Source organism: Suncus etruscus, chromosome 9 (assembly GCF_024139225.1).
Source record: "Suncus etruscus isolate mSunEtr1 chromosome 9, mSunEtr1.pri.cur, whole genome shotgun sequence".
Classification (NCBI taxonomy): domain Eukaryota; kingdom Metazoa; phylum Chordata; class Mammalia; order Eulipotyphla; family Soricidae; genus Suncus; species Suncus etruscus.
The window spans coordinates 16,119,838-16,146,301 of NC_064856.1; the positions used below are offsets into that span (position 1 = coordinate 16,119,838).

At 42.7% G+C, this 26,464-nt stretch overlaps 1 protein-coding gene and 1 non-coding gene across 5 annotated transcripts in view; one reads left to right on the forward strand and one right to left on the reverse strand.

The window, feature by feature from the left end:
* Positions 1-26,464, forward strand: part of NDRG3 (NDRG family member 3) — a 96,731-nt gene that overhangs the window by 32,009 nt on the left and 38,258 nt on the right. For 2 of the 4 annotated variants that reach the window (XM_049779290.1, XM_049779292.1), the window contains one exon: positions 11,249-11,284. The exons of the other annotated variants lie outside the window; for them this stretch is intronic. In XM_049779290.1, the coding sequence (XP_049635247.1) occupies positions 11,249-11,284 (36 nt within the window). The remainder of the gene's footprint in view (positions 1-11,248; positions 11,285-26,464) is intronic. 4 annotated transcript variants of the gene reach the window in all.
* Positions 5,020-5,124, reverse strand: LOC126019846 (U6 spliceosomal RNA). The gene has a single exon (XR_007499464.1). It is a non-coding gene; the product is annotated as a U6 spliceosomal RNA (small nuclear RNA).

Sequence of the window (26,464 nt, forward strand, 5' to 3'; positions counted from 1 at the left end):
CATGTAGGATGCCGGGGATCAAACCAAGGTCCGTCCTGGGTCAGCCACATGCAAGGCAAATGCCGTTTGGCTGCACATTCACTCCACTTAGGGTTATTCTTTCTTATTCTTCAGTTAGTAAATCCCTGAAAGTTCTTATCACACTGGTCTTCTGACTTACTGTGTGTCTCCTATTAAAATACACTCGTAACTTGGTTGAGTGAATTCATGATATTCTTTCCTGAAAATACTGATGGGGAGGGGCTTGATAGATAGCATGGAGGTAGGGTGTTTGCCTTGCATGCAGAAGGACAGTGGTTCGAATCCCGGCATCCTATACGTAGAGCCAAGAGTAACTCCTGAGAGCTGCCACGTGTGACCCAAAATCCAAAAGGTATTGATGGGGAGTAAGAGTGAAAGTGGATAAGGGCCTGAGTGGTGGTGCATGAGGTAAGGTGTCTGCCTTGCCCGCGCTAGCCTAGGATGGACCTGGGTTGGATCCCCAGCGTTCCATATGGTCCCCCAAGCCTGGAGCAATTTCTGAGCACATAGCCAGGAGTAACCCCTGAGTGTCACCTGGTGTGGCCCAAAAACAAAAAAGAATTTAAAAAAGGAAAAAAAGAAAAGAATGTGGATAAGGTATTTGTGGCAGGGGCCGGAGTGATAGCACAGTGGTAGGGCATTTGCCTTGCACCTAGCCAACCCAGGTCAGACCCAGATTCAATTCCCGGCATCCCCTCTGGTCCCCAAGCCTGCCAGGAGCGATTTCTGAGCACAGAGCTAAGAGTAACCCAAGTGCCACTGGGTGTGGCCCCAAAACAAACAAAACAAAACAATACTGTTTGTGGCAGGGATGGGTATGGGAGGTACTTCAGAAGATGCTGCTGGTTGCTATTACTTTTTTCCCCCCAGAGGAAGGCCTTTTATCTATCTCTGAATGCTGATTACTGTGTTAATTTGATTTTGAATCCTGCCATCCCCATTTTTATTCCTGCGACAATCTCTCTTCAGCTCTGTTTCTATCCTTTATCATCAGATTTCTATCTCGCTCTTGGTAAGCTTCACACTTTTTTTTTTGGGGGGGGGGTCACACCCTGTGGCACTCAGGGATTACTCCTGATTCTGTGCTCAGAAATCACTCCTGGGGCCGGAGAGATAGCACAATGGTGTTTGCCTTGCAAGCAGCCTACCCAGGACATATGGTGGTTGGTTCAAATCCCAGCATCCCATATGGTCCCCTGTGCCTGCCAGGAGCTATTTCTGAGCAGATAGCCAGTAGTAACCCCTGAGGGCCCCCCCCCCAAAAAAAAAGAAATCACTCCTGGCAGGCTCAGGGGTCCATACTGGGTTGGCCTTGTGCAAGGCAAACGCCATACCATTGTGCTATTACTCCTGCCCCAGCTTTATACTTCTTAAGCCTTCTACTTGCTTTCCCCTCATATTTTAAAAAAAGTCTCTCCTTGGGGCTGGAGAGATAGCATGGAGGTTATAAGGCATTTGCCTTTCATGCAGAAGGTCATTGGTTTGAATTCCGGCATCCCATATGGTCCCCTGAGTCTGCCAGGAGCAATTTCTGAGCGTGGAGCCAGGAGTAACACCTGAGCACTGCCAGGTGTGACCCAAAAACCAAAACAAAACAAACGAAAAAAAGGTCTCTCCTTTAGTTGTTGGGTTTTTTTTTTTTTTTGTGTGTGTGTTTTTTGGGGTTGGGTAAGTGAAGGGATAATTCAAATATGTGCTGGAAAACAAGGCAGGAAGTAAAACTTAAATCTATAAATCTTACAAATAGCCACAGAAATGGCTCTTTACTAGGCAATTGGGAATAGGCAGTTAACTAAAGGAAGTTGGTAGGTAGTCCTAAACCTGACTAATCCTCTGTGTCAATTTGAGATTTAATCATAAAAGAAAACTTTCTAGTCCTACTCCAGATTAACTAAATCAGAATCTGAAAATAGGGAGCACTGAACAAGTACTTTCTAGTCTCCTCTCACTGGTCGTCAGTTTTATTTATCTATTTATTTTGCTTTTTGGGCCATACCCAGAGGCACTCAGGGGTTATTCCTGGCTCTGCACTCAGAAATTGCTCCTGGCAGCTTGGGGGACGTCCATCCAGGTTTGGCAACATGCAAGGCAAACACCCTATCGTTGTGCTATCGCTCCAGCTCCAAATCCTCAATTTTAACTACTTAATAAAATTACCTTGAGAATATTTTTGTTATGGGGCCATAGGGATTACTTCTGGCTCTGTGTTCCTGGTGGTGCATGGGGACCATAAGAGTTTGAACCTGGTCGCTCAGGTACAAGGCAAACTCCTTATCTACTATTGCTCTGGCATATATTTGGGAAGAATTTTTGTTTTGTTTTGTTTTTGGGTCATATCCAGCGATGTTAAAGTATTACCCCCGGCTTTGCATGTATTCCTGACGGTGCTCAGGGGATCATATGGGTGCCAGGAATTTGCATGTAGTTCCCAGATGAACTACATGCAAATGCAAGCACCCTACCTCCCTGTTCCTGTACTATCTCTTCAGCCCCATACTTGAAAAGGTGTGGGTGGGAGACATATCCAACAATGCTTGGGTTATTCCTTACTCTGGAATTACTCCTGGCAGGCTTGGAGGATGTGTGATAAGGGATGCCATGGATTAAATCTGGGTCAGCCACATGCAAGGCAAGTACCCTACTCACTGTATTATCACTCTAGAATCCATACTGGAGAAGAGTTTTAAATTACGTATGCTTAAGTCTTTCCTCCAAAGATTCTTACTTTATTGGTCGAGGGTGGCAATTGAACTTTTATAGATTGTATATTTTATAGATTATAAATTGTGACCCCTTAAAAGTACAATAACAAATAGTGAATTTCCCCAGCCCCCACCCTGGCAATCTATGTTGAAGCCTCTTCCCCTGTTTGACCATATTGGTGATAAGACCTTTAAGGAGTCAAAATTATGAAAATTTATAAGATTAAAATTATGAGCACATAAGAGTGAAGTACTGGGCCGGAGAGATAGCATCAAGGTAGGTCTTTTGTCTTGCACGCAGAAGGACGGTGGTTTAAATCCCAGCATCCCATATGGTTCTCTGAGCCTGCCAGGAGTGATTTCTGAGCATAGAGCCAGGAGGAACCCTGAGTGCTGCCAGGTGTGACCCTCCCCCAAAAAAGAGTGAAGTACTAATCACATGGAACTGGTATATGTATAACAAGAGAGGGAGAGAAAAGCTGAAGATTCGTCTCTCAACCACTGTGAGGGCACAGTGAGATGGCAGCCCCATCATTCTACAAGGCAGAGAGTTCTCAAAAGAAATTAAACTCCAGGCCTGGAGTGATAGCACAGCAATAAGGCGTTTGCCTTGCACGTGGCCGACAGAGGATAGACTCTGGTTCAATTCCTTGTATCCCATATGGTCCCCCAAGCCTGCCAGGAGCCTTTTCTGAGCACAAAACCAGGAGTAATCCCTGAGCACTGCCGAGTGTGACCCAAAGAAAAGAAAAAGGAGAGAAATCAAACCCTGTTAGAACCTCTCCTGGACTCCCAGATTCCAGAAAAGGGAGAAAATTCATTTGTGTTGTTTTAGCCACCCAGGCAGCTTGAGTGTAAGACTCTAAGCAATGTCTCACTTTCTAACATCTGTTCACTCCTCTTTCATAGGCCTGTGCTGTTCCTACCCACTTCCCACGCTTCATCTTGCACCTCCTTCCCTCTGAAAAGCACTCCTACCCCATAATTATTCATGAGAGCACCCTCTCCAACAGAGCTCTTTTAGAAATGGATTGGCAGGGGTCCCTCTTTGGATGGTTGCATTCTTTTGGGGGGTCCACATCCCGCATTGTTCCTCTTGGCTTGGTGCTGGGGGTGGGGGGGAATCACTGCTGGTGGTGCTCAGGGATCTTACTGGAAATTAAACCTAGTTCTCCTGTTAAACATGCACTAAACTCATTGAGCGCTCTTTGACCCCAGATGGTGACATTTTTAAGAGTTTTTACCCCCAGGGCCCAGAGAGATAGCACAGCAGCCAATCCAGGACCTAAGGTGGTTGGTTTGAATCCCGGTGTCCCATATGGTGTCCCTCCCCACCCCATGCCTGCCAGGAGCTGTTTCTGAGCAGACAGCCAGGAGTAACCCCTGAGCACCGCTGGGTGTGGCCCAAAAACCAAAAGAAAAAAAAAAAAGAGTTTTTACCCCACCAACCTCCCCCTTCCCAACTTCTGTACACTTTGTTCTTTGCCCAGTGAATGGGTGCTTTTTTATATAGCCACATACCTTTGTGAAAGAAAATGATAAGACTGGAGAGATATAGTACAAATGCTAAGATACTTGCTCAGCACCACATATGATTCGTAAAATACCATCAGGGTCACTTCTAAGCTCAGAACCAGAAAGAGCCTCTGAGCATCATTGGTTAAAGTTCAAAACACAAACAAAATATATGGGGTGCAGAGAAATAGTGTGTAAGTTGTTTGCTCTGCTGGCAGCTGATCCAGGTTCATACCACATATAGTTCCCCCAAGCACTGCCAGGACTGATCCCTCAGCACAGAGCCAGAAATAAGTCCTAGGCATAGCAGAGCATGGCCCTAAAACCAAAACAAAGTTATAATGATGATATTCCTTCTTCATGATTTCATTTGATATAAGGAAAACAGATGACATAAGGAAAACAGATCAACTTATTCCCTTATTGCTAATGAGGAAACTATGCCTAAGAAAGGAAACTTGCTCAGATAGTATAGAGAGGAGTACTTGCCGTGGGGCAGGACCTCATTCTAGACAGTGGAGTGTTGGGGCTGGATAATTGTGGAGTTCTACTATCCTGTACTTTGCAGGTACTTAGCAGCATCCTTGGCCTCAACCCATTAGATGTCACTTGTGACAACCCGGCATTTCGCCTACTACTAAGGTATCAATTCGCCTCTGCCTTTTGCCTTGGAGTACATTTCTTGAGATTTTTATGGTTGGAAGAAGCTTTTTTTTTCCTCCTGCCTGCTAGTAATAAGCACATTCTATGAGCCAGGTATTTTTACAAATCTTTTATTTTTTTAAATATGGAACACTTCATGAATTTGCATGTCATCCTTGTACAGGGGCCATGCTAATCTTCTCTATTATTTCAATTTTAGTATATGTGCTGCCAAAGCAAGCACATTTACAAACCTTTAAAAAAGATTATTAGAGTATTTCTTTATAATAGAGATAAAATCTGATGAACAGATTGTTTTTTTTTTGTTTTGGGTTTTTGTTTTTTTGTTTTTGGGCCACACCCAGTGACACTCAAGGGGTTACTCCTGGCTATGTGCTCAGAAATCGCTCCTGTCTTGGGGGCCCATATGGGATGCTGGGGAATCAAACCAAGGTCTGTCCTAGGCTAGTGCACGCAAGGCAGATGCCTTACCACTTGCACCACCGCTCCGGCGTCTGATGAACATATTGCTATAGAGGCAGATTTCCTAGCCTATAAGTAGAAGTCAGGCTGGAATTTAGCTCTCTCCTACTCTAAAATCTTTGTTGGTTTTTGAGTTAAGTGGTGGGGAGTTATTTGTTTGGTTTTTTTTGTTTGTTTGTTTTTTGGTCACACCCAGCATTGCTCAGGGGATACTTCTAGCTCTGCGTTTAGAAGTCACTCCTGACAGCCTCAGGGGACCATATGGGATGCTGGGAATCAAACTGGGGTTCATCTGGGGTTGGCAGTGTGCAAGGCAAACGCCCTACTGCTATGCTATCGTCTGGCCCCGGTTTTTGGGTTTTGATCACACAAAAGTTCTCAGTCTACTCCTGACTGGGGGCGGGGGGGGGGGGGCAGGAATTGAACTAGGATCTCCTCAGGCAAAACTCTCTCTGGAGGGCCCCTTACCTTGCTTCTTTTTTTTTTTTTTTGGTTTTTGAGCCACACCCAGCGGTGCTCAGGGGTTACTCCTGGCTGTCTGCTCAGAAATAGCTCCTGGCAGGCACGGGGGACCATATGGGACACCGGGATTCGAACCAAGCACCTTTGGTCCTGGATCGGCTGCTTGCGAGGCAAACGCCGCTGTGCTATCTCTCTGGGCCCTTACCTTGCTTCTTAAGGAGAAGTTTGGAGATGTGTATTATTTTATTTTATTTGGTTTTTGGGCCACACTCGGTGACACTCAGGGGTTACTCCTGGCTATACACTCAGAAATTGCTCCTGGCTTGGAGCAATGGGACGCTGCGGGAATCGAACCACAGTCTGTCCTAGGCTAGCGCGGGCAATGCAGACATCTTACCACTTGCACCACTGCTCCGGACCCTATTATTTTATTTTTCAGTCCAATCTTCTTATAGATACACTTTTTTTTATGGGTCACACCCAGTGGCGCTCAGGGGTTACTCTTGGCTCTGTGCTCAGAAATCACTCCTGGCAGGCTTGGGGGACCCTGTGGGATGCCAGGATTCGAACCATCCTCCTGCATGCAAGGCAAATGCCTTACCTCCATGCTATCTCTCCGGCCCCTTCTTATAGATACACTTTTAGTCAGAGATATTAGTATACCTTTCCTAGCTTCAGGGAGCTTAAGGAGAAGTCTGGATGCAATTAATTCTGGAGACATTTGTCCTGAGATGACTATAAAGAAGCATTTTCAAAATAACATTAAACGAGGCTTATGTTAACTTTTCTCTTGTCATTTGTTGGTACTTTTCCCATTTAATTTTAGTATGCCTATAATTTTGTCTACAGCTTAGAATTGTGAAAATGTGGGTAATTTTACCATGCTTCTTTTGGTTCTGGGGATGAAAAGAAGCAACTGCCAGCACTTTGTTTGGGAAGATAGAAATTGCAGGCATAAAAAATGTTTTTCTTTTAATTATTATTTAACAATTCCCATAAATATTATTTGATTCTCCCAACATCTGAAGTAGTTAAAATTATTTTTTGTTTGTCTTGGCCACAGCCAATGATGATTAAAGAGTACTACTGGCTTGCTGCTCAGGTACAAGCCTCAGAGCTTGAGGACTCTGTGGTACTGAGGATAGCATAGCTCACTGAGCTATCTCGCCAGTGTAGTTAAAGATCATTTTTTGGGGGGAGCCCTATACCCCCGGGGTTACTTCTGGCTATGTGCTCACAAATTGCTCCTGGCTAGGGGGCCCATATGGGATGCTGGAGATCAAACCAGGTCCCAGGTTCATCCTGGATCAGCTACGTGCAAGGCAAAAGCCCTACCGCTGTGCTGTTGTCCTGGCCCAGTTAAAGGTATTTTTAACTACAGTTTTTAGATGCATCTCAGAGAGGTTATAATATATGTTCAGAGTTATTTTGTTTGGGAGGAGAGGGATCCATGGCAGTGCTCAGGGCTTACTCCTGGCTCTGTGGTCAGGAATCACTAAGGGCCCCATATGCCTGCTGTTTTATCTCTTTGGCCCCAAGAGTTATTATTTATTAAGGTGAAAAGGCTCAGGCTAGAATCCACATCTATTGATATCAACAAGGATCAGCCAGTCTAAGGCATTGGATTTCAGTGATTAGGTTTCATTTTCTCTGTCCTCCTTTCTTTTTTTGTTTCGGTTTTTTGGGCCATACTTAGTAGTGCTCAGGGGTTACTCCTGGACCTGTGCTCAGAAATTATACCCGTCAGACTCTGGGGACCATTTGGGATGCCAGGGATCAAACCTGGGTCCATCCAGATTGGCCAAGTGGAAAGCAAACACTGTGCTATATCACTCCGGCTCCATTTTCTCTGTCCTCCTTTTTTTTAAAAAAATCGATTGATTAATTTGTTTCTGGGTCACACCCAGCAGCGCTCAGGGGTCACCTCTGGAAGGCTGGGGGACCATATGGGATGCTGGTCCCTCCTGGGTCTGCCACATGCAAGGCAAACACAAACGTCCTACCTGTGTGCTATCTCTCAGGCCCCTTCTGTGTCCTTCTTTAGGTAAAATTTTCAGATAATCCTCAGCCTGGTAAAAGTGAAAGGCTAGAATTAAAGGAAGACAAGAGGAAGTCACAATTGGCTTCTGTAGCATGGAAGAAAATGTCAAGAGGAATGCAGATTTAGTGTGGAGAAAGAAAACCAGTTACTTTGGTTGTTGCTGTAAAAAGTGACAGTAGACCTAGACAGTTATAGATTCCTTTCAGTGCGTGAAATGTAATATTTGGGAAGACCCAGGGAACAGAATATTTTTGCTTGGTTTTGGTTTGGGGCCACACCCAGCAGTGCCCAGGCTTTCCTCCTGGCTTTGTGTCAGGGTTACACATGGCTGTGCTCAGAGGACTAAGTATATTTGGTGCCTATTTCTCTGGCCCCTTTTTCTTGTTTTTTAAATTACATGCTCATTTAAAAGAGTGATTCATTATAAAAGAAAATTATAATAAACCCAAATCTCTTTATTCAAAAATACAGTTGGTAACATTTTGTTTCTAGTCTTGTTTTTCTTTTTGTTTGTTTTTGTTTTGGGGTCACACCTGGCAGTGCTCAGGGGTTAATCCTTACTCTATGCTCAGAAATCACTCCTGACAGGCTCCGGGGACCATGCCGGGATTTGAAGCACCGTCCCTCTGCATGCAAGGCAAACACCTTACCTTCATGTATCTCTCCGGCCATACTCTTGTTTTTCTTTAGTCTTTTAGTATATATATATATATATATATATATATATATATATATATATATATATAAATATATATATATATTTGTAACTGAGGTCAAACTAAAAACCATTTATCTTTATTTTTACTTTTATGATTGTCATCTTTAACTGGAATATAATACTTTTTGTTTTTTTAGACACAAAGTTGTTTTGCTGGTTGTGTGGAATGCCTTCCCAAAAAGAACTGAGGGGCCCTGGGACCCATTCCTGGTGATTCTTTTTTTTTTTTTTTTTTGGTTTTTGGGCCACACCCAGCGGTGCTCAGGGGTTACTCCTGGCTGTCTGCTCAGAAATCGCTCCTGGCAGGCACGGGGGACCATATGGGACACCGAGATTTGAACCAACCACCTTAGGTCCTGGATCAGCTGCTTGCAAGGCAAACACCGCTGTGCTATATCTCCGGGCCCTCCTGGTGATTCTTGACCCAACTGTGCAGGCCTAAAGATTCTGTGCTCCGGTAACAATGCAGTCTTGCTGTAGGTTGGTGGTTCTAAGAGACACTGGGGCCATAATCCAGTTTTACTCAGGGGACTATATCATGCTTGATTTAGAATGTGTTTGCTTTTGTTTGGGGCAGTGCTCACAGTTACTCCTACTGGGACCATATTTGTTTGTTACTAGTGTCTAAACCCAGGTCTGCTGCATGCAAAACAAGCACCCTATGCTCTGTACTGTTCTTTTTTGTTTTTGTTTTTGTTTTTTTGGGGGGGAGGCACACCTGGCAGCGATGCTCAGAGATTACTCCTGGCTCTGTGCTCAGAAATCACATCCGGCAGGTTCAGGACCACATGGGATACCAGGGATCAAACCCAGGCCTGCCATGTGCATGGCAAATGCTGTACCCACTTTGTTATTACTCTGGCCTTCTGTTCATTGTGATGTGTGTCAGTCTTACTTGTATGAAATAAAATCTTACTGTCATCTTGATTTATAATTGATGCATAACATTTTTTCATATACCTTTTTTATGATCTGTGTATCTTCTTTTAGGAAGTTTCTGATCATCTCCCTGACATTTCTGATGGGAATTTGTTTTTTATTTTATTGAAAAATTTTATCTGTGCTTTATATGTCTAGAATATTATCCCTTTATCAGATGAGAAGTGAGAAAACATTCTCTCCCATCTGTGCAGTGTATTTTTATACTGGTAATGGTTTCTTTTGCAGAACAGAAGCTTTTCAGTTTGATATAGTCCCATTTGCTTCCCTTTGTTTGGCCAGCAGTACAATATTAGTCAATAGCATCTTCCTTTCTCTTTTGATTGGGCCACACCCAAACTCGAGTGCTACTCCTGGCTCAGTGACCTGACTCCAGGGTCACTTAGGGGACCGTGTGGTATAAAAAAGAGAACCTGGGACACCAATATACATCTATGTACAATGCAAACAGTGTGAATTATCTCACTGGCCTCAACACTTGTTCCTTTCTGGAGGGGAGGAGAAGTCCCTCACCTAGGGATTAGTTCCAGGGGTTAGTTCCAGCTTGGTGCTTGGGGGAATATGTAAAGTGTGCACTTCAATACATTGAGCAATCTTTCTAAATCCAACAGTTTTTTCTTATATGCCATTTATCTTCTCTCACATATTATGCCTTATTTATAAATTAAAGACATAAAGGTATAGAAAAAGCCTAGTATATATCGGATTTGGTATTATCCTTAGTTACACACATCCACTAAGGGCAGGAGAATCTTATAACATATTCCCCATGGAGAAGGGAAGGACAGTATAAACAAAATTAGATGTTGAGAGATTTTTTTGTTAAGACTCTAGGAGGGGCTAAAGAAATAGTACAGAAGGCCAGAGCAATAGCAAAGTGGGTAGAGCATTTGCCTTGCACATGCTCATGATTTATAAAAAAACAAGTTGGAAGATTTTTTCCCTCTCCAATACATTGCCCAGTAACTTTAAGTACTCTTACATCAGAGTCTTGCAGCTCTGGCATCTGAAATGCTGCAGAATTGTCTGAGTCATTGTCATTGATTGTTTTCTTTCAATCAGATGCTACTATGATATAATCTCTTTTTAGAAACGATGGCTTTTCCTAGGATCTTTGAACTCTTTCATTTTTTAAATGATTCAGTGTTTTTTTGTTTTTTGTTTTTTCCTTTCAGCAGTTTCTTTAGATGCTGCATGCAGGTTGGCCACTGTTTTAGGTATTCTGTTTCATCTTTTTTTTATTCAGTGACAAGCCTTTGTTTCCTGTTGAATTTTACGTCTCCTGTTTCTACTCCATCTGTTGCTTTGTCCTTTCTTGAATTCTTCCTTTATCTTTGGTTCTGGGCACTCTTAACTCCTGCATGCTTTGCTCCTCTCAGGGTTGGTCTTCAGCTTGGGTATACCTACATGGATGGTCAGTGTGCTCTCAGACTGATCTGTGCTTAACCCTCTTTCCAGAAGTTCTCACTGTTCTCCTTTGGTGGGAAGCCAGAAATTACACCTTTACTAGAAAACCAACCTCTCTTTATCCTCAGAGTTAGTCCAAAAAAATATAATTTCACCTCAAAAGACTCACCCTTGACTAACAGCCTTATGATAACAACTGTTGTGATTTTATAGCAATCAGGAGCAGCTCATGTACTGCTTTCACTGTGAAATGAATTAGCTGCACATTTGGGTAAGCCACATGGGAAACTGACTGTGTTTTCTGCCTTCTGTTGACAGAACGGTACACGAAATTTCCAGGACTTCGACTGTCAGGTAAGGCCTGTTCGAGCACCAAGAGAGCTGTGCACAGGATCTCTGCAGTGTTTCCTCTTATAGAAGTGCATCTCTCTTCAGAGCTCTTCATAACACTTTTCATGTTCTTTTGGTCATTGAATCAAATTTATCTAAAATTATTGCTGTGACGTTCACAGATTGCCTGCCAGATACCCCTTTTATGGTTGTCGGGATTGTCTCTGTAATTTTGATCTCCTTCCGTCAAGGGATGCTGGAAATTCCAGTCTCTGATGTTAAATGGAGGTTTGTCATCTCACTGCAGAGAAAGTGGGGGAAGGACAGTAAATTTTATTAGTACAAGATGGAGATTTCTTATGTTTGGAAATGCAAAATTCAACATGACTCATTAGTTTTTTCTTTAATGATTGTCTTTCCAGTCTGTTTTTGCTTATAGCCTTGTTACTAATTTGAAAATCAATAAAATGAACCAGCTTCCCTCTACCATATCTTACTGATTCTGACAGAAAGAAGAGGAAGGAATGAGTGCATGAAAATTTTAGTCTCATAAGAACTTTACTGCAGCCTGTTCCTCCTGTTTTGGGATAGATGTCATATCAGTGGTTAGCAGAAATGATCTGACGTAGAATGTGAGGGTGTGGGCAGAAAAGGGGGCTACTGGGATACCAACTTCTTTGCCTACAGAATTTAGCCACCCTGTACGTGCATATGCAGAATTTTCAGATACGCATTTTATATTAAGTATGGAGAACTAAATAGCATTAACATAAAAGTGAAAGGCTAATATCTGTATCAGATTAATTTTTCCTGATTTTGTAGCTATTCTTTGCCACCTAGGGTTTAAATTGTACTTGAGTTGAGCTTCACTTTGAAATGTGTAAGATTTTTTTTTTTGCTTGTTTGTTTTTGTTTTTGGGTCACATCCAACAGTGCTCAGTGATTACTCTTGGCTCCGCTCAGAAATTGCCCCTGGCAGGCACAGGGGACCATGGGATGTCAGGATTCGAACCACCGCCCTTCTGCATGCAAGACAAATGCCCTACCTCCATGCTATCTCTTCGACCCAAAATGTGTAGGATTTTAACTGAATGTATTAGAATGTCTGAATTCTAATACAGAACATCTTTTGGTACTTAAAAATTATTAGTATATTGCTGTTAAGTTCCTTGCTCAAAACCAAGAAACTGAGGCTGAGGAGATAGCATAGGGTCTAGGAGTTTGTGCTTTGCATGTGCAGCACCCAAGATAGATTCCTGGCACCATATGGCCCCCAGAGTACCACCAGTCGTGACTCTGGTGACCTATAAACACTTCCAGGGTGGCCTTGGTGTCCCAGGTGCTGCACAACTTAAGCAGCATTACATTGTGGGGCCCTGGCATTGAACAGTCTGATTTGTTACCAAGTATTGCAGAAGTATAAGCAGTATCGCCTTGGTTACTGCTTAGGAGGCCTCTTCCCCATGATAAAAAGAATAAGAAGTTAAATTATTTCTTATAAATGGTGGTAATCAAGCTTAGATTCAGTTACGCAGTCAATCTAATTAATTTTGATTGTGATCTGCATCCCATAATGAACCTACTAAACTTGGTGGCTGTTAAAACTTAATTTTATTGATTATCTTTGTTTTGGATCACTCCTGGCAGATTGACCATGTGCAAGACAAGTATTCTACCCTCTATACGATTGCTCCAGCCCGTACTTTATTTTTTTATTTTTTTATTTTTGGGTCATACCCAGCAGCACTCAGAGGTTACTCGTGGCTCTACGCTCAGAAATCACTCCTGGCAGGCTCTGGGGACCATATGGGATGCCGGGATTTGAACCACCGTCCTTTTGCATGCAAAGCTATCTCTCTGGCCCCTACTTTATTATTTTTTAACTAAAAAGAGATTACTAGAGAGTGAGTTTATTACTCAACAAGAGGCATTTCCATTACTCTCTTTATATACTCATACATATACTCTTTTTGGGGGGGGACCACACCCAGCAATGCTAAGGAGTTACTCTGGCTCTATGCTCAGAAATCGCTCCTGACAGGCTTGGAGGACCATATAGGATGCTGGGGATTGAACCCGGGTCTGTCCTGGGTCAGCAGCATGCAAGGCAAATACCCTACCGCTGTGCTATTGTTCCAGCCCCACATATATTTACTCTTACTCTTTTTTTTTTTTTTTAAGATTTTTTTGTTTTGTTTTTGCTTTTTCAGCCACACCCATTTGATGCTCAGGGGTTACTCCTGGCTAAGCGCTCAGAAATTGCCCCTGGCTTGGGGGGACCATATGGAACACCGGGGAATCGAACCATGGTCCTTCCTTGGCTAGCACTTGCAAGGCAGACACCTTACCTCTAGCGCCACCTCGCCGGCCCCTATTTATTCTTATTCTTAGAAATGGACTAGAAACATTTTCATCAAGATTGAGTAGCCTCGCAAAAAAGATTGAGTAACCCCCAAAAAATAGAAATAGGAAACATGTATGTTATAAAATATATAAGAAAAAAGTTATAAAGAAATCAGTTGCTATTAATTTTTGGTTTCAGTTCTAAGCCATAATCTGGCTATGCTCAGAGCTTATTCATGGCTCTAGATGCAGGGATCACTTCTGGTGGTGTTCAAGAGACCATATGGTATGATAGGGGTCAAACCCAGGTCAGCTGTGTGCAAGACTTGTGTCCTGTCTGCTCTACTATATCTCTGACCCAAGTTGCTCATACTGTTAGTTGAATTATTCAGCTTTGTCACCTCGCTATCATTAGAAAGTGAAAGCAGGGCCAGAGAGATAGCACAGCAGCAGGGCATTTGCCTTGCAATGAAGCGGACCAGGAGGGGCCCAGTTCAATTCTGGCATCCCATGTGGTTCCTCAGCCTGCCAGGGGTGATTTCTGAGTGCATAGCCAGGAGTAACCCCTGAGTACTGCTAGGTGTGGATCAAAAACCAATCAATCAATCAATCAATAAATAAAGTTTAAAAAAAAGTTAAAGAGCTGGAGTAGACCAGAGAGATATATAGGAGCTAAAATACTTGCCTTACGTGTGACTGACTAACTGAGGTGGCTGTGACCTCAATTCAAATCTCCAGCATCACATATAGTCACCGCCAGATCTCAAACCAGAACAGAGCCAGAATTAGTCCCTCAGCTCTGCTGTGTATGCATGCCCCCACCCAAAGTAACTAAAGAGGAGTTGGAATATAGCCCAAAAGACTTGAGCACATGCTTTACATATAGGAGGGCCCATTTCAATTCTTTTTACCTCATGTTCCCTTAGGCAACACTGGGATAAAATCTCCAAATGTTACCAGGTGTGCATCACTGAAAATAAAAATAGACCCTTTAGGACAGAACAGCATTTTCCAGTAAATCGCTAAAATGACCAACACAAAAGGAAAGAGACTGGGCACTGCTCTATGTTCTCTGGACCTTTCATAAAACTTGGAGTTGTTCCTTTGCTATGTACATACGGGTCTACAAGAATGGTTATAGTGTAGACATAAAGGAATGAGCACTGTGCACTGTTTAAAAGTGCCTCTAATGTTCTCAACCATGGAGCTCTGTAGAGACGCCAAACTCCAAATGTCAGTAAACTGACATCTCCATGAATATCTTGGAGTGAGTGCAGGCACACCACCTCCACCCCCAACCCCGACCCTCTACCTTCTTGTACTTAAGGAAAGCCTGGCAGCTGAAACCACACCCAACAAAAGCCACAATATTAGTGACAAGACTTGGACTATTCCAAATTTTTTCAGTACTGTCATTCAGTAGGAACACACCAATGTAGACATGAATTCAAAGCAACCTAATGTTCAGAAACAACACAAGTAACAGAAAATCAACTAATAACAAATCATTTAGCAAACCTTAATGCAGGGGTCTCAAACTCAATTTACCTGGGGGCCACAGGAGGCAAAGTCGGGGTGAGGCAGGGCCGCATAAGGAATTTCACCAAAAAAAAAGTCTTCAAACGTCATTATTAACAGTTTTAATGATTTCTTCTGAACATGAATAGAACATTGAGTGAAGATCATCAACAGTTCTTCTGAACATGGCATCTTTTGCCTATTCCTTGCTGCCAGAGACTTGACAGCGCTTCTTCTCACAAATCTGAACCACATTTGGCTTTAGAGAGGAAGAAGTTGAGACCCTCAGTATGGATTGAAGATGATCATCATTAAGTCTAGACCTGTACTTTGACTTATTGAAGTTCAATGTGGAGAATAACTTTTCACACAAATATGTGCTCCCAAAAAAGGCACATGGTGCTCTTGGACATTCGGGAAAACTGGGGGGCAATTCTCTCAAAAATTGCCCATGCATGTCTGCTTTTCCACTAATCTCCCTGAACTTGGCTTTGAGATCAGAGTTGCATAGCAGGTCAATGAGCTCCATCTGAAGCACAGGAGGGGCATCTTGCACATCAAAGGAAAAGGGTTCCACAAAAATCTGGAAAGTGGCTCTGTGCTTTTTGAAGTCTGCAAATCTGTGATCAAATTTCTTCTCTAACTTAAAAAGAGCATCAACATATTTCTCACCACTGAATGGTATGCCTGCATACACAAGTTCCTTGCATGCTGGGAAATGGCAAAGGTTTGTCTGAGAGAGCTGGGATTCCCATAACACAAGTTTTGTGGAGAATTCTCTCACATTGTCATAGGCAGCCCTGATAAGCTGCCCTGGACCTTGTAACATCTTGTTTAGTACATTCAGCTTATGTGTGATGTCAACAAGAAAAGCTATGTCCATGAGCCATTTGTGATCACTCAACTCAGAAACAGCATTCCCATCCTTCTCCATGAAGGCTTTCACTTCTTCTCTCAACTCAAAAAATCTTTTCAGGACATTTCCCCTGCTTAGCCAACATACCTCAGTGAAATAGAGCACATCTCCATATTCTGACTCCATTTCCTCTAAAAAAGCATGGAACCTGTGCTTTAAGCCCCTGGATCTGATTTGGTTGATGCATTTCACAACAACAGACATCACAATGTCACAAAGCAGGCATTTACTGTGAAGTGCCTGCTGATGGATAATGCAGTGAAGAGCAATGGCCTTCTCTACACCCTCCTCTTCAAGTTTTTTTTTTTTTTTGAACAAGTGCCACCAGTCCATTTTTCCTCCCTGTCATCGATGGCGCTCCATCGGTTATTATTCCAACAAACCTCTTCCATGGCAAACCTGCATTCTCAATGGCATCACATAGATGCCGAAATATCTCATTAGCGGTGGTCTGGCCATGCATTGGAATTATTGTGAGCAGCTCCTCTGTCAATTCAAACTTGCAATCAACACCACGGACATAAATTGTGAGCTGCGCAGTGTCTGTTATATCTGTGCCCTCCTCAAGAGCAACTGAGTATGCATCAAAACATTTGGCTTTCTCACACAGTTGATGATAAATGTCACTTGACATGTCAGAAATGCGTTCTGCCACAGTATTGACAGAAAGGCTGATTTTGCTAAACTGACTTTTCTTTTCCAGACAGATAATACTTGCAGCCTGTAACATGCATTTTTTAACAAACTCCTTTTGTGAATGGTTTCCCTGCCTTAACAATCATCTCACTAACCATGTAACTAGCTTTGACTGATGCAACATTCTTTTTAGTTGCTTTCTTGAAGAAATCTTGTTGCCTCATTAGACATGCTTTAAGACTGGCAACTCACTTGGCTTTCTCATTTCCTTGATATTTTGCACATTCCTCAGCATGTTTAGTTGAATAATGGTGTTTCAAGTTGTATTCCTTGTGCACTGCAACTTTCTCTGAGCAAATAAGACATGTGGGGATGCCCCTGTGCTCAACAAAGAAATACTGCGTCTCCCACTTTTCCTGAAATTGTCTGTGCTCGTCATCAATCTTTCTCTTCACTGCAGGCTTTGATGAAGTCATGATGAAGGTATGACGAAATCTGTAATTCTGTAATAAACTTCTCTCCCTTCTCTCCCTTAGGCCTCCGATAATGCAAGGGACAGTGGGCAGGAGCAGCGGAATTGACGTCTGTGCTAGGCACAAAGTATTCGCAATTATTCGCTTACTGAATATTCACAATAAAAAATCGCATTAGTATGAAAAAAAATCGCATTGAACATTTGCATACCTCGAAGGGAACTGCTCGGCTGATGCGAATGTTTAATGCGATTTTTTTCTTACCAATGCGATTTTTATTGTGATTATTCATGAATAATCGTGAATGCGATATTTGAAGGCCCGCCACGGGCCACAAAATGTTGTATGGAGGGCCGTAAATGGCCTGCAGACCACGAGTTTGAGACTCCTGATTTAAGCTGATAACTGATGAGAATAGGAACTAGTCCAATGAGAAGAAAGGGAGACTCTTCAAGAGAGATGAGAATAAGGCTCAGGGAGAGTAATGAATGGTGAGATTGTGTCAATAGAACCAAATCATTTGTGAGGAAGGGCAGCCCGGCTCTGTTCTGAGCTTACTTCTGGCACTTCACTCAGGGATTACTCCTGGCAGGGTTTGGGGGGCCATTGGTGTGATAGAACCTAGATTGATCTTGTGTAAGGCAAATAAATGCCCTACCCATTGTACTATCTGTCTAGCCCAAAACCAGATCATTTAAATTGCTGAAAGGACAGGAGGAAACCAAAGATAGCTTAACGCTGGAGAATGGAGAAATAGTCAACTTTGGAAATTCTAGACTGGCCATAAAACATGAAATGAGATGCAGAGGGAAGTGAAACAGAAGACAGAGAATTGGGACGTGACAGTAAGTGAAGTGCAAAGGAGGGAATGCACCAATCTGAAATATTTAGGAAAAGTATTGCTGGGACATGTAGGGGAAGGTGAGAGAAGTTGAGGGGAAAGCAGAATCATCCTACAACCTAAAAACAAAGGAATAGCTGGCCTGGGTGGCGTGGAGGATTATAGAGTTGCCAATGTCTGAAGTACCTTCCTTGCTGGGTTAAGCACCCATCACTTAAAGCAATAGTCTAGGGTTCAAGGTGCCTAATCTGACCTATCTCTTTTTTAATTCGTGCCTGCTACACAGCAGGTCCTGTGTGCTAAAGGAAGAAAAGGAATAAGAAATACAAGTGGATTGGTGAGTCAGGAAAACTGGTAACTATGAGTCAGAAGTTAAATGGCTTAATTCAAAAGGATGAATAAAAACCAGCCAGGGCTGAATAAAGCTAGGCAAGGTGAAAAGGAGCCTGGAGAAGGCTCCAATTGATGAGAGCACGATTCATAACTGATCACAGCCAATCCTGTGTGCTGGTTTCCTCACTCTGTTCCCTTTGTTTTAGGGGAAGGTCACGCCCAGCAGTGCTGGGAAGGGGCCTGCCCTCAGGAAATGAACCTGAGCATAGCATACTCTGCGTCCTTTACAAGCATCTTAACCCCTGTCCTGTCACTATGACCCCTTTTTCTATTGTTGAAGATACTTTCCATTACTTATATGTTCCTTCCCTAAGCAGGTAAAGGTGAAGCTTGTGAATGTATGTTCTCCATCTCTTATGATGGAAAACTCATTCCTCACTACTATGGTATTATTATCAATATCACTATATTATTAGATAATAATGATTTCTGAGTGCAAGGTACTGATCTAAAGCCCTTTACACAATCGAGGATGGTTAACTATTGAGGCACTGCTGAGAGAAAGTGAAGATAGATCTAAGAGCAAAGGTTCTGAGGAAGGGGCTAGCCTTGGGATGTAGGACCCTGAGGTTTCCTCTTTCCCCATGAAAGTTTCTGCTTTTGCTAAAACTGCTTAAAACTGCTCTTTAGCTTACGAGAATGTGGCCTTCAGATAAGAGTTGGAGACAAAGGAACACTCATCGGTCAGGACATGACCGGGATGTTCCATGTGGGGGTAAGGATTGGATATAGGTAATGGGGACATATGGAAGCAGGTTCTCTAAATTGTAACTTTAAGTGGGACCCAATGGGATGTAAGATGTATTCTATAAAATATAGCAGGAGCCAATAGGAAAGTAACTGGGAGGGTCTAGATCAGGAGTCTCAAACTCAATTTACCTGGGGGCTACAGGCGGCAAAGTCAGGGTGAGGCAGGGCCACATAAGGGATTTCGCTTACCGAATATTCGCAATAAAAAATCGCATTAGTAAGGAAAAAAATCGCAAAAAAATCTAATTAAACATTTGCATACCCCGAACAGAACTGCTTAGGGTATGCGAATGTTTAATGCGATTTTTATTGCGATTATTTGGTAAGCAAATAATCACGAATACTGCGATATTTGAAGGCCATCCGCGGACCACAAAATTTTGTACAGAGGGCCGCAAATGGCATGGGCTGCAAGTTTGAGACCCCTGCCTTAATGGCTTAATGGTTTTACCTCATTAATGACTCAATGTATCTCACTGTGAGATACATTAATTATCACATATTTCTCTCTCTCTCTCTCTCTTTTTTTTTTTTTTTTTGCTTTTTGGGCCACACCCAGTGACGCTCGGGTTATTCCTGGCTCTGCATTCATAAATAGCTTCTGTCTTGGGGAAGCATATGGGACACTGGGTGGGGAGGATCAAACCAACATCCGTCCTAGGTTAGCACGTGCAAGGCAGATGCACTACCACTTGCGCCACCGTTCCGGCCCATATATCTTCTTTATTACACATTTTTGTTGTTGTTTTGTTTTGGGGGAGGGCCACATTCGGCAGCACTTGGGTTACTCCTGTGCTCAGAATTCCTTCCTGACAGGCTTGGGGGACTATATGGTATGCCGGGAATCGAATCTGGGTCCATCCTGTGTTAGTTGTGTGCAAAGCAAACTCTTTACTGCTGTGCTATCACTCGGGCCCCATAATTTTATTTTATTTTATTTTATTCATTTTATTTTTTATTTATTTAAATTTTTAATTTTTGGGTCACACCTGGCAGCACTCAGAGGTTACTCCTGGCTCTACACTTAGAAATCGCTCCTGGCAGGCTCTGGGAACCATATGGGATGCCAAGATTCAAACCACCGTCCTTCTGCATGCAAAGCAAACGTCCTACCTGCATGCTATCTCTCTGGCCCCAAATTTTATTTTTTCTGGTTTTTGTTTGTTTGTTTGTTTTTGGGTAACACCCAGCAGCGTTCAGGGGTTACTCCTGGCTCTACACTCAGAAATCGCTCCTGCCAGGCTCGGGGGACATATGGGATGCCAGGATTCAAACCACCGTCCTTCTGCAGACAGAGCAAACGCCCTACCTACATGCTATCTCTCCAGCCCCATAATTTTATTTTATTATTTTTTTTTTTTTGGTTTTTTTTGGGGGTCACACCCGGCGGTGCTCAGGGGTCACTCCTGGCTGTCTGCTCAGAAATAGCTCTTGGCAGGCATGGGGGACCATATGGGACACCGGGATTCCAACCAACCACCTTTGGTCCTGGATCGGCTGCTTGCACATAATTTTATTTTATTTTATTTTATTTTATTTTTTGGTTTTTGGGCCACACCTGGCGATGCTCAGGGGTTACTCCTGGCTGTCTGCTCAGAAATAGCTCCTGGCAGGCACGGGGGACCATATGGGACACCGGGATTCGAACCAACCACCTTTGGTCCTGGATCGGCTGCTTGCAAGGCAAACGCCGCTGTGCTATCTCTCCGGGCCCCATAATTTTATTTTTTTAATACCACAAGTGTTACTACGGCAAAACTGTAAGAGTGTGTAGTGTTACCCAGCATGCTGTTGACTTTTAACTATTCTAAGAGTTAAGACAGGTTTCTTAAAACGTGAAGGAAAATGATCAGTAAAAGAGGGAAGCCAAAGAGAAGGAAGTTGTGTTCATCTAAAGCTCCAGCCCATTTTACCCAGAGGAGCACACTTTGTGAACACCAGTGAAAAAGAGCCTGAGTTGCTAGAACCCATTCCCTAGGATTCATAGCATGCGAAGCTATTTTTGTTTGGTGAGATTATTTGTTTGGTTTTTGGTTTTTTGGCCACGTGTTAATCATGGTTCTGTACTCAGAATTCATTCCTGGCAGGCTTGGTGGACCATATGGGATGTTGAGAATCAAATCCTTTCCGGCCATGTGCAAGGCAAATGCCCTACCTGCTGTGCCTCTTTATTTTAGGCCTTATTATTATTATTATTATTATTATTATTATTATTATTACTATTATTATTATTACTATTATTATTATTATTCTTTTTTAATAAAAGGATGGGGCTAGAGTGATAGTACAGATATGCAGCTCCTGTAGCGATAGATAGTAAAGAAGATAGGCTAGTTCCCCAGCATCCTATATGTCGCCTGAACACTGGAGTAGTTCCTGAATGTAGAGCCAGAAACAATTTCTTTTTTTTTTTTGTGGGGGGCGTGGTTGTGGTTTTTTGGGGTCACACCCAGTGGCGCTCAGGGGTTACTCTTGGCTCTGCGCTCAGAAGTTGCTCCTATCAGGCACTGGGGACCATATGGGATGCCGTATTCAAACCACCATCTGTTCAAATCAGTTACATGCAAGGCAAACGTTCTACAGCTGTGCTTTCTCTCCAGCCTCCCAGAAATAATTCCTGAGCTTCGCTAGGTGTAGCCCAAAAACCAAAAACAAAAAATAGTTTTTCTTTTTTTTTAAACCTCTAGACTATAAAGAAGGGCGAGAGAGAGAAAGCAGAATAAATTGAAAGCTTATCACGAAATGAAAAGGCATTCAGCCTTGGCATTGGTGTTATCTTTTATAACTTCTCAGTGCACAAATGGAGTCATTTACTCAAGTCTTCCTTCTGATTTGTCTTGCCCAAAAGGAATCTTTTGTAGGAAATTATCTTAACATCATAGACCAATTTACAATTTTAATCTAAAATATGTCCTTTTTTTTTTTTTACTATATACTTGTTTTCATTCAGTCATTTAAAAATATAGTTAGAACATACCAAAAAATATATATAGTTCGAACAACAACAACAACAAAAAGCTCTAACCTAGCTTTTGGTCTACAATCTGTTCAACAAACAAGATCTCCAATTCCAGAGGTCTGACTGAGACAACCGCAAGTGAACGGGTCTTCCAGAAACATAATGAAAGACTCTATCCCAGGCTCCATCCTAGGAGCAACGTAATGACCAAGAGCACCAACTACAGAAGATGAATTAAAACGACACTGAAAAAAAAAACAAAACACGACACTGAAGAAGCAGAACTGCTAGAACCACAAAGAAAGCCTTCATCATAAGCTCCATTCCTTGAGCTGCACAGTCACCAAGATCTCTAGATACAGAGGTCTGATTTTACCATCCATGACGAAGCAGAAGTCTTCCATACACCACAAAAGCACCGAGGAAAGAATAAAAGATCATGCAAGGAGTCTATAGTTAATCCCATGACAGTATACTTCAGGGGTGGAGAAACCCTGTATCTCCAATTTTAGTATATATGTTGCCAAAGCGAGCACAACTCTGTATCTCCTAGGCCCAAATAATTACTGTGCCTATGCAGGGGGAAAAAGAAAAAAAACACACAAAATAATCATTTTTCCATATATATATTTATGGTTTTTTTTGACATCCTTATTTTGGTGTAGATATTGAAGTTGATGTCTTTTTTATTTTATCTTATCTTTCTCTTTCTTTTTGTACTCAGGCATGATTTGATTTCAGAACTGAGACTATTGTGTGGTGCTTGTCTTTATTGCTGTAGTGCTCACTGGATATTTAATTTGACATTTCTTTTTGTATTGTAATGATGTTTCAATTACCTTTTTCATGTCCTCTCTCAAACTGAGGTTGATAGCCACTAGAAGGACTCCGCCCATTTTCAGCATATTTTAATTTTTTTTCTTCTTATTCTTTACCCCATTCTATTGCTTTTCTTTCCCTCAAGCAAAACCACATAACTTGATTTATCTAGCTCAGCCTCAAATAGAGGGAGGAACAAGGGAGGGCACCAGGATCAAACAGATATATGATCACTGATAGTAAGCTAGACAAAGAGGGGACCACCTACTCTAGCAGCCCAGGGTGTGATGGTGGGGTATATGGGTTGCAGAAAGGGAACGGGGAAGGGGGGAGGACAAATTTGGTGGTGGGTATTTCCCTGATTCAATGTTAATATGTACCTAAAATACTACTGTGAAAGATATGTAAGCCACTATGATCAAAATTAAAAAAATATATATATAGTTCATTTCTTAGGACTAGAGAGTCAGCAGAGGAGGTAATGCATTTGCCTAGCATGGATCGCCTAGTTTGAGCTCCATCACCACCCATGGTCCTTCATGTGCTGCCAGGGATTAACTTCTGAGCACAAAGTCACTAATAGCCCTTGAGTAATGCCTGCTATGGCCTGACCCCTCACTCCAAAAAAGTACACCATTTCTCTCTGTACTTTAATTTTCCTAAGTGACTTCATTGTTATATATCTCTCCTATGGCAAACAGCCATCATCTTGGGTTATAAGAGTAATGAAAGAAGGGGTGATTAAAGGTGACATCTAATTGATGAGAAAGGAGAAAGTACTTGTTGCCAAATAAAACAGTGAGTCAGCACACTTTTTTGGTCATACCCAGTAGTGCTCAGGGCTTACACTTTAGAACCCCGGAATCTCTCCTGGTGGGCTCAGAGAACCATATGGGATGCCCAGGATTGAACGTAGTCCAGGTGCAAACAAGGCAAATGCCCGATCCACTGTACTGTCTCTCCGGCCCCTGAATCAGCAGACTTTATGCCTTTCATCCACTTTACTACTGTTTGCTTAATTCTGCTCTTCTGTGACCCTCTTTAAAAAATTGGAGTTAGGGCCCGGAGAGATAGCACAGTGGTGTTTGCCTTGCAAGCAGCCAATCTAGGACCAGAGGTGGTTGGTTCGAATCCCGGTGTCCCATATGGTCCCCCGTGCCTGCCAGGAGCTATTTCTGAGCAGACAGCCAGGAGTCACCCCTGAGCACCACCGGGTGTGGCCCAAAAACCAAAAACCAAAAAAAAAAAAAAAAAAATTGGAGTTAGAGATAGCATGGAGGTAAGGCATTTGCCTTGCACGCAGAAGGAAGGTGGTTCGAATCCCGGCATCCCATATGGTCCCCTGAGCGCTGCCCGGTGTGACCCCAAAACAAAACAAAATTGGCGTTAGTAGTTGGAGAGGTAGTACAGGGCTTATGGTGCTTGCCTTGCATATAGCTACTTTGCCAGTCCTTGGTTGATCCCTAGCACTACGTTCATTGAGCACAACCAAGGGTTACTCTTGAACACAGAATTAGAAGTAGCTCTGTATGACCAAAGCAAAAACAAATGAAAAGCTTGGAATTAGAGATGAGATCTATTATAGTTTCTCTGTATAAGTTATATTGATAAATTGCTTTAAACACATTCGGTTGTGGCTTGGTCTTAGAGTGCTTGCTTCACATGTGAGGTCCTGGATTTGATTCCAGGCAGTAGAAAAAAAACACCAGAAACATCTCAACATGCAGTAAAATTACTTGTTTGGGATATGGAAATATCTTAAACTCTTAACTTCTTAGACTTTTCCTCTCTGCCTTTGGACCACACTGGTGTTGCTCAGTGGTTATTCTTGGTTCTGTTTGACTTTGAGGATCATTCTGGTGATACTCAAAGGAACAGGGGGTTCGCAGCTTCGAGGGAAACCAGCATTGCTGAGGATCAATCCTAGACTCCGCATGCAAAGTATGTGCTCAACCTATCGAACTGGAGAAATATCTCCAACCACAACTTAGATTTGGAGGGAGACATAATCTAGGATGAAGTATATTATGGACCAGTATGGCTTCAAATTTGTCTCATAAGCCTGCGTAATAAAGGGGACCATTTGGGTGGTCGATGATTGATCCCTGGCTGGCACGTGCAAGGCAGGCAGATGCCCTTCCTGCTGTGCTATCACTCCAGCCAGTACGGAGGCTTCTTAAAGAATTAAAATTTTCACACAGCATCTATCCCAAGACCACAGAACCATGGAGATGGCAAATAAGCAGAGTTCTTAGAAATATCTCTGACCAGACACAAATAGACATTCTCTTGTCTGTGCCCTTTGAGGTTGAGCTCTTATTATGCTGTCACACTCTATAGAATGCAGGATGAAGGACAGGATAGTTGAAAAACATCCTCCTTTAATTTGATTGTTGTCCACCAGAAAGGTGACCAGTCACTCCCTGCAGTGACCTTACTCCTGAATCATCTTCCTAGTCAGGTCTCTACATTCTATCCACACCCCAGATGGATAGTTGTCTAAGCTACTTAAAAACAAAGTCATCGCTGAAACATTCACAAGTCTACTTGGAGGTTTGTATCTCCTTTTTTTTCTTTATTTCTTTGTTTTTTTTTTTTGTTTTTTTTTTTTGTGGGGTGGGTCACACCTGAAAGCGCTCAGGGGTTCCCCCTGGCTCTACGTTTATGCTCAGAGATCGCTCCTGGCAGGCTCGAGGAACCATATGGGATGCCGGGATTCGAACCACTGTCCTTCTGCATGCAAGGCAAATGCCCTACCTCCATACTATCTCTCCGGCCCTCCATTCTTTTCTTTTTTTGTTTTTGGGGCCACACCCATTTGATGCTCAGGGGTTACTCCTGACTAAGCACTCACAAATTGCCCCTGGGGCTCAGAAATGACTTGGGGGTACCATATGGGACGCCGGGGGATCGAACCATGGTCCTTCCTTGAGTAGCGCTTGCAAGGCAGACACCTTACCTCTAGCGCCACCTTGCCGGCCCCTCTATTCTTTTCTTATTAGATATCCTAAGAACATTCACATGCTTTGAGAAGAAACAGAGACACGATAACCAAGGGTTTAATACAAATGGCAACAGAAGTGGACCATAGGACTCAGGTCCTGAGGCTCTTGATACTTTGCTGGTTACACAGTTTGAGAGAAAATTATTACTGGGACAAAGGACGTGAGAGATCCTCAGAATGCTTACTCCTTCCAGGAGATAACTATTAACTCTGGATTCATTAAGTTAGTGAAGCGAGGGGCTGGAGAGATAGCACAACGGTAGGGCGTTTGCCTTGCATGCAGCTGACCCAGGATGGAGGGTGATTCAAATTCCAGAATCCGATATGGTCCCCCGTGCCTGCCAGGAGTGATTTCTAAGTTCAGCCAGGAGTAACCCCTGAGTACCGCTGTGTGACCCAAAAACAAACAAACAAAAAAATGATTGTGAAGTGATATTGAAATTCTCACTTACTGTTGTCAAAGACAACTTTAAGTAAAACGGCCAGAGTGGTAGAACAAGCAGGTAGGATGATTATCTTGCATATAACTGATTCAGCTTGGATCACCAGCCA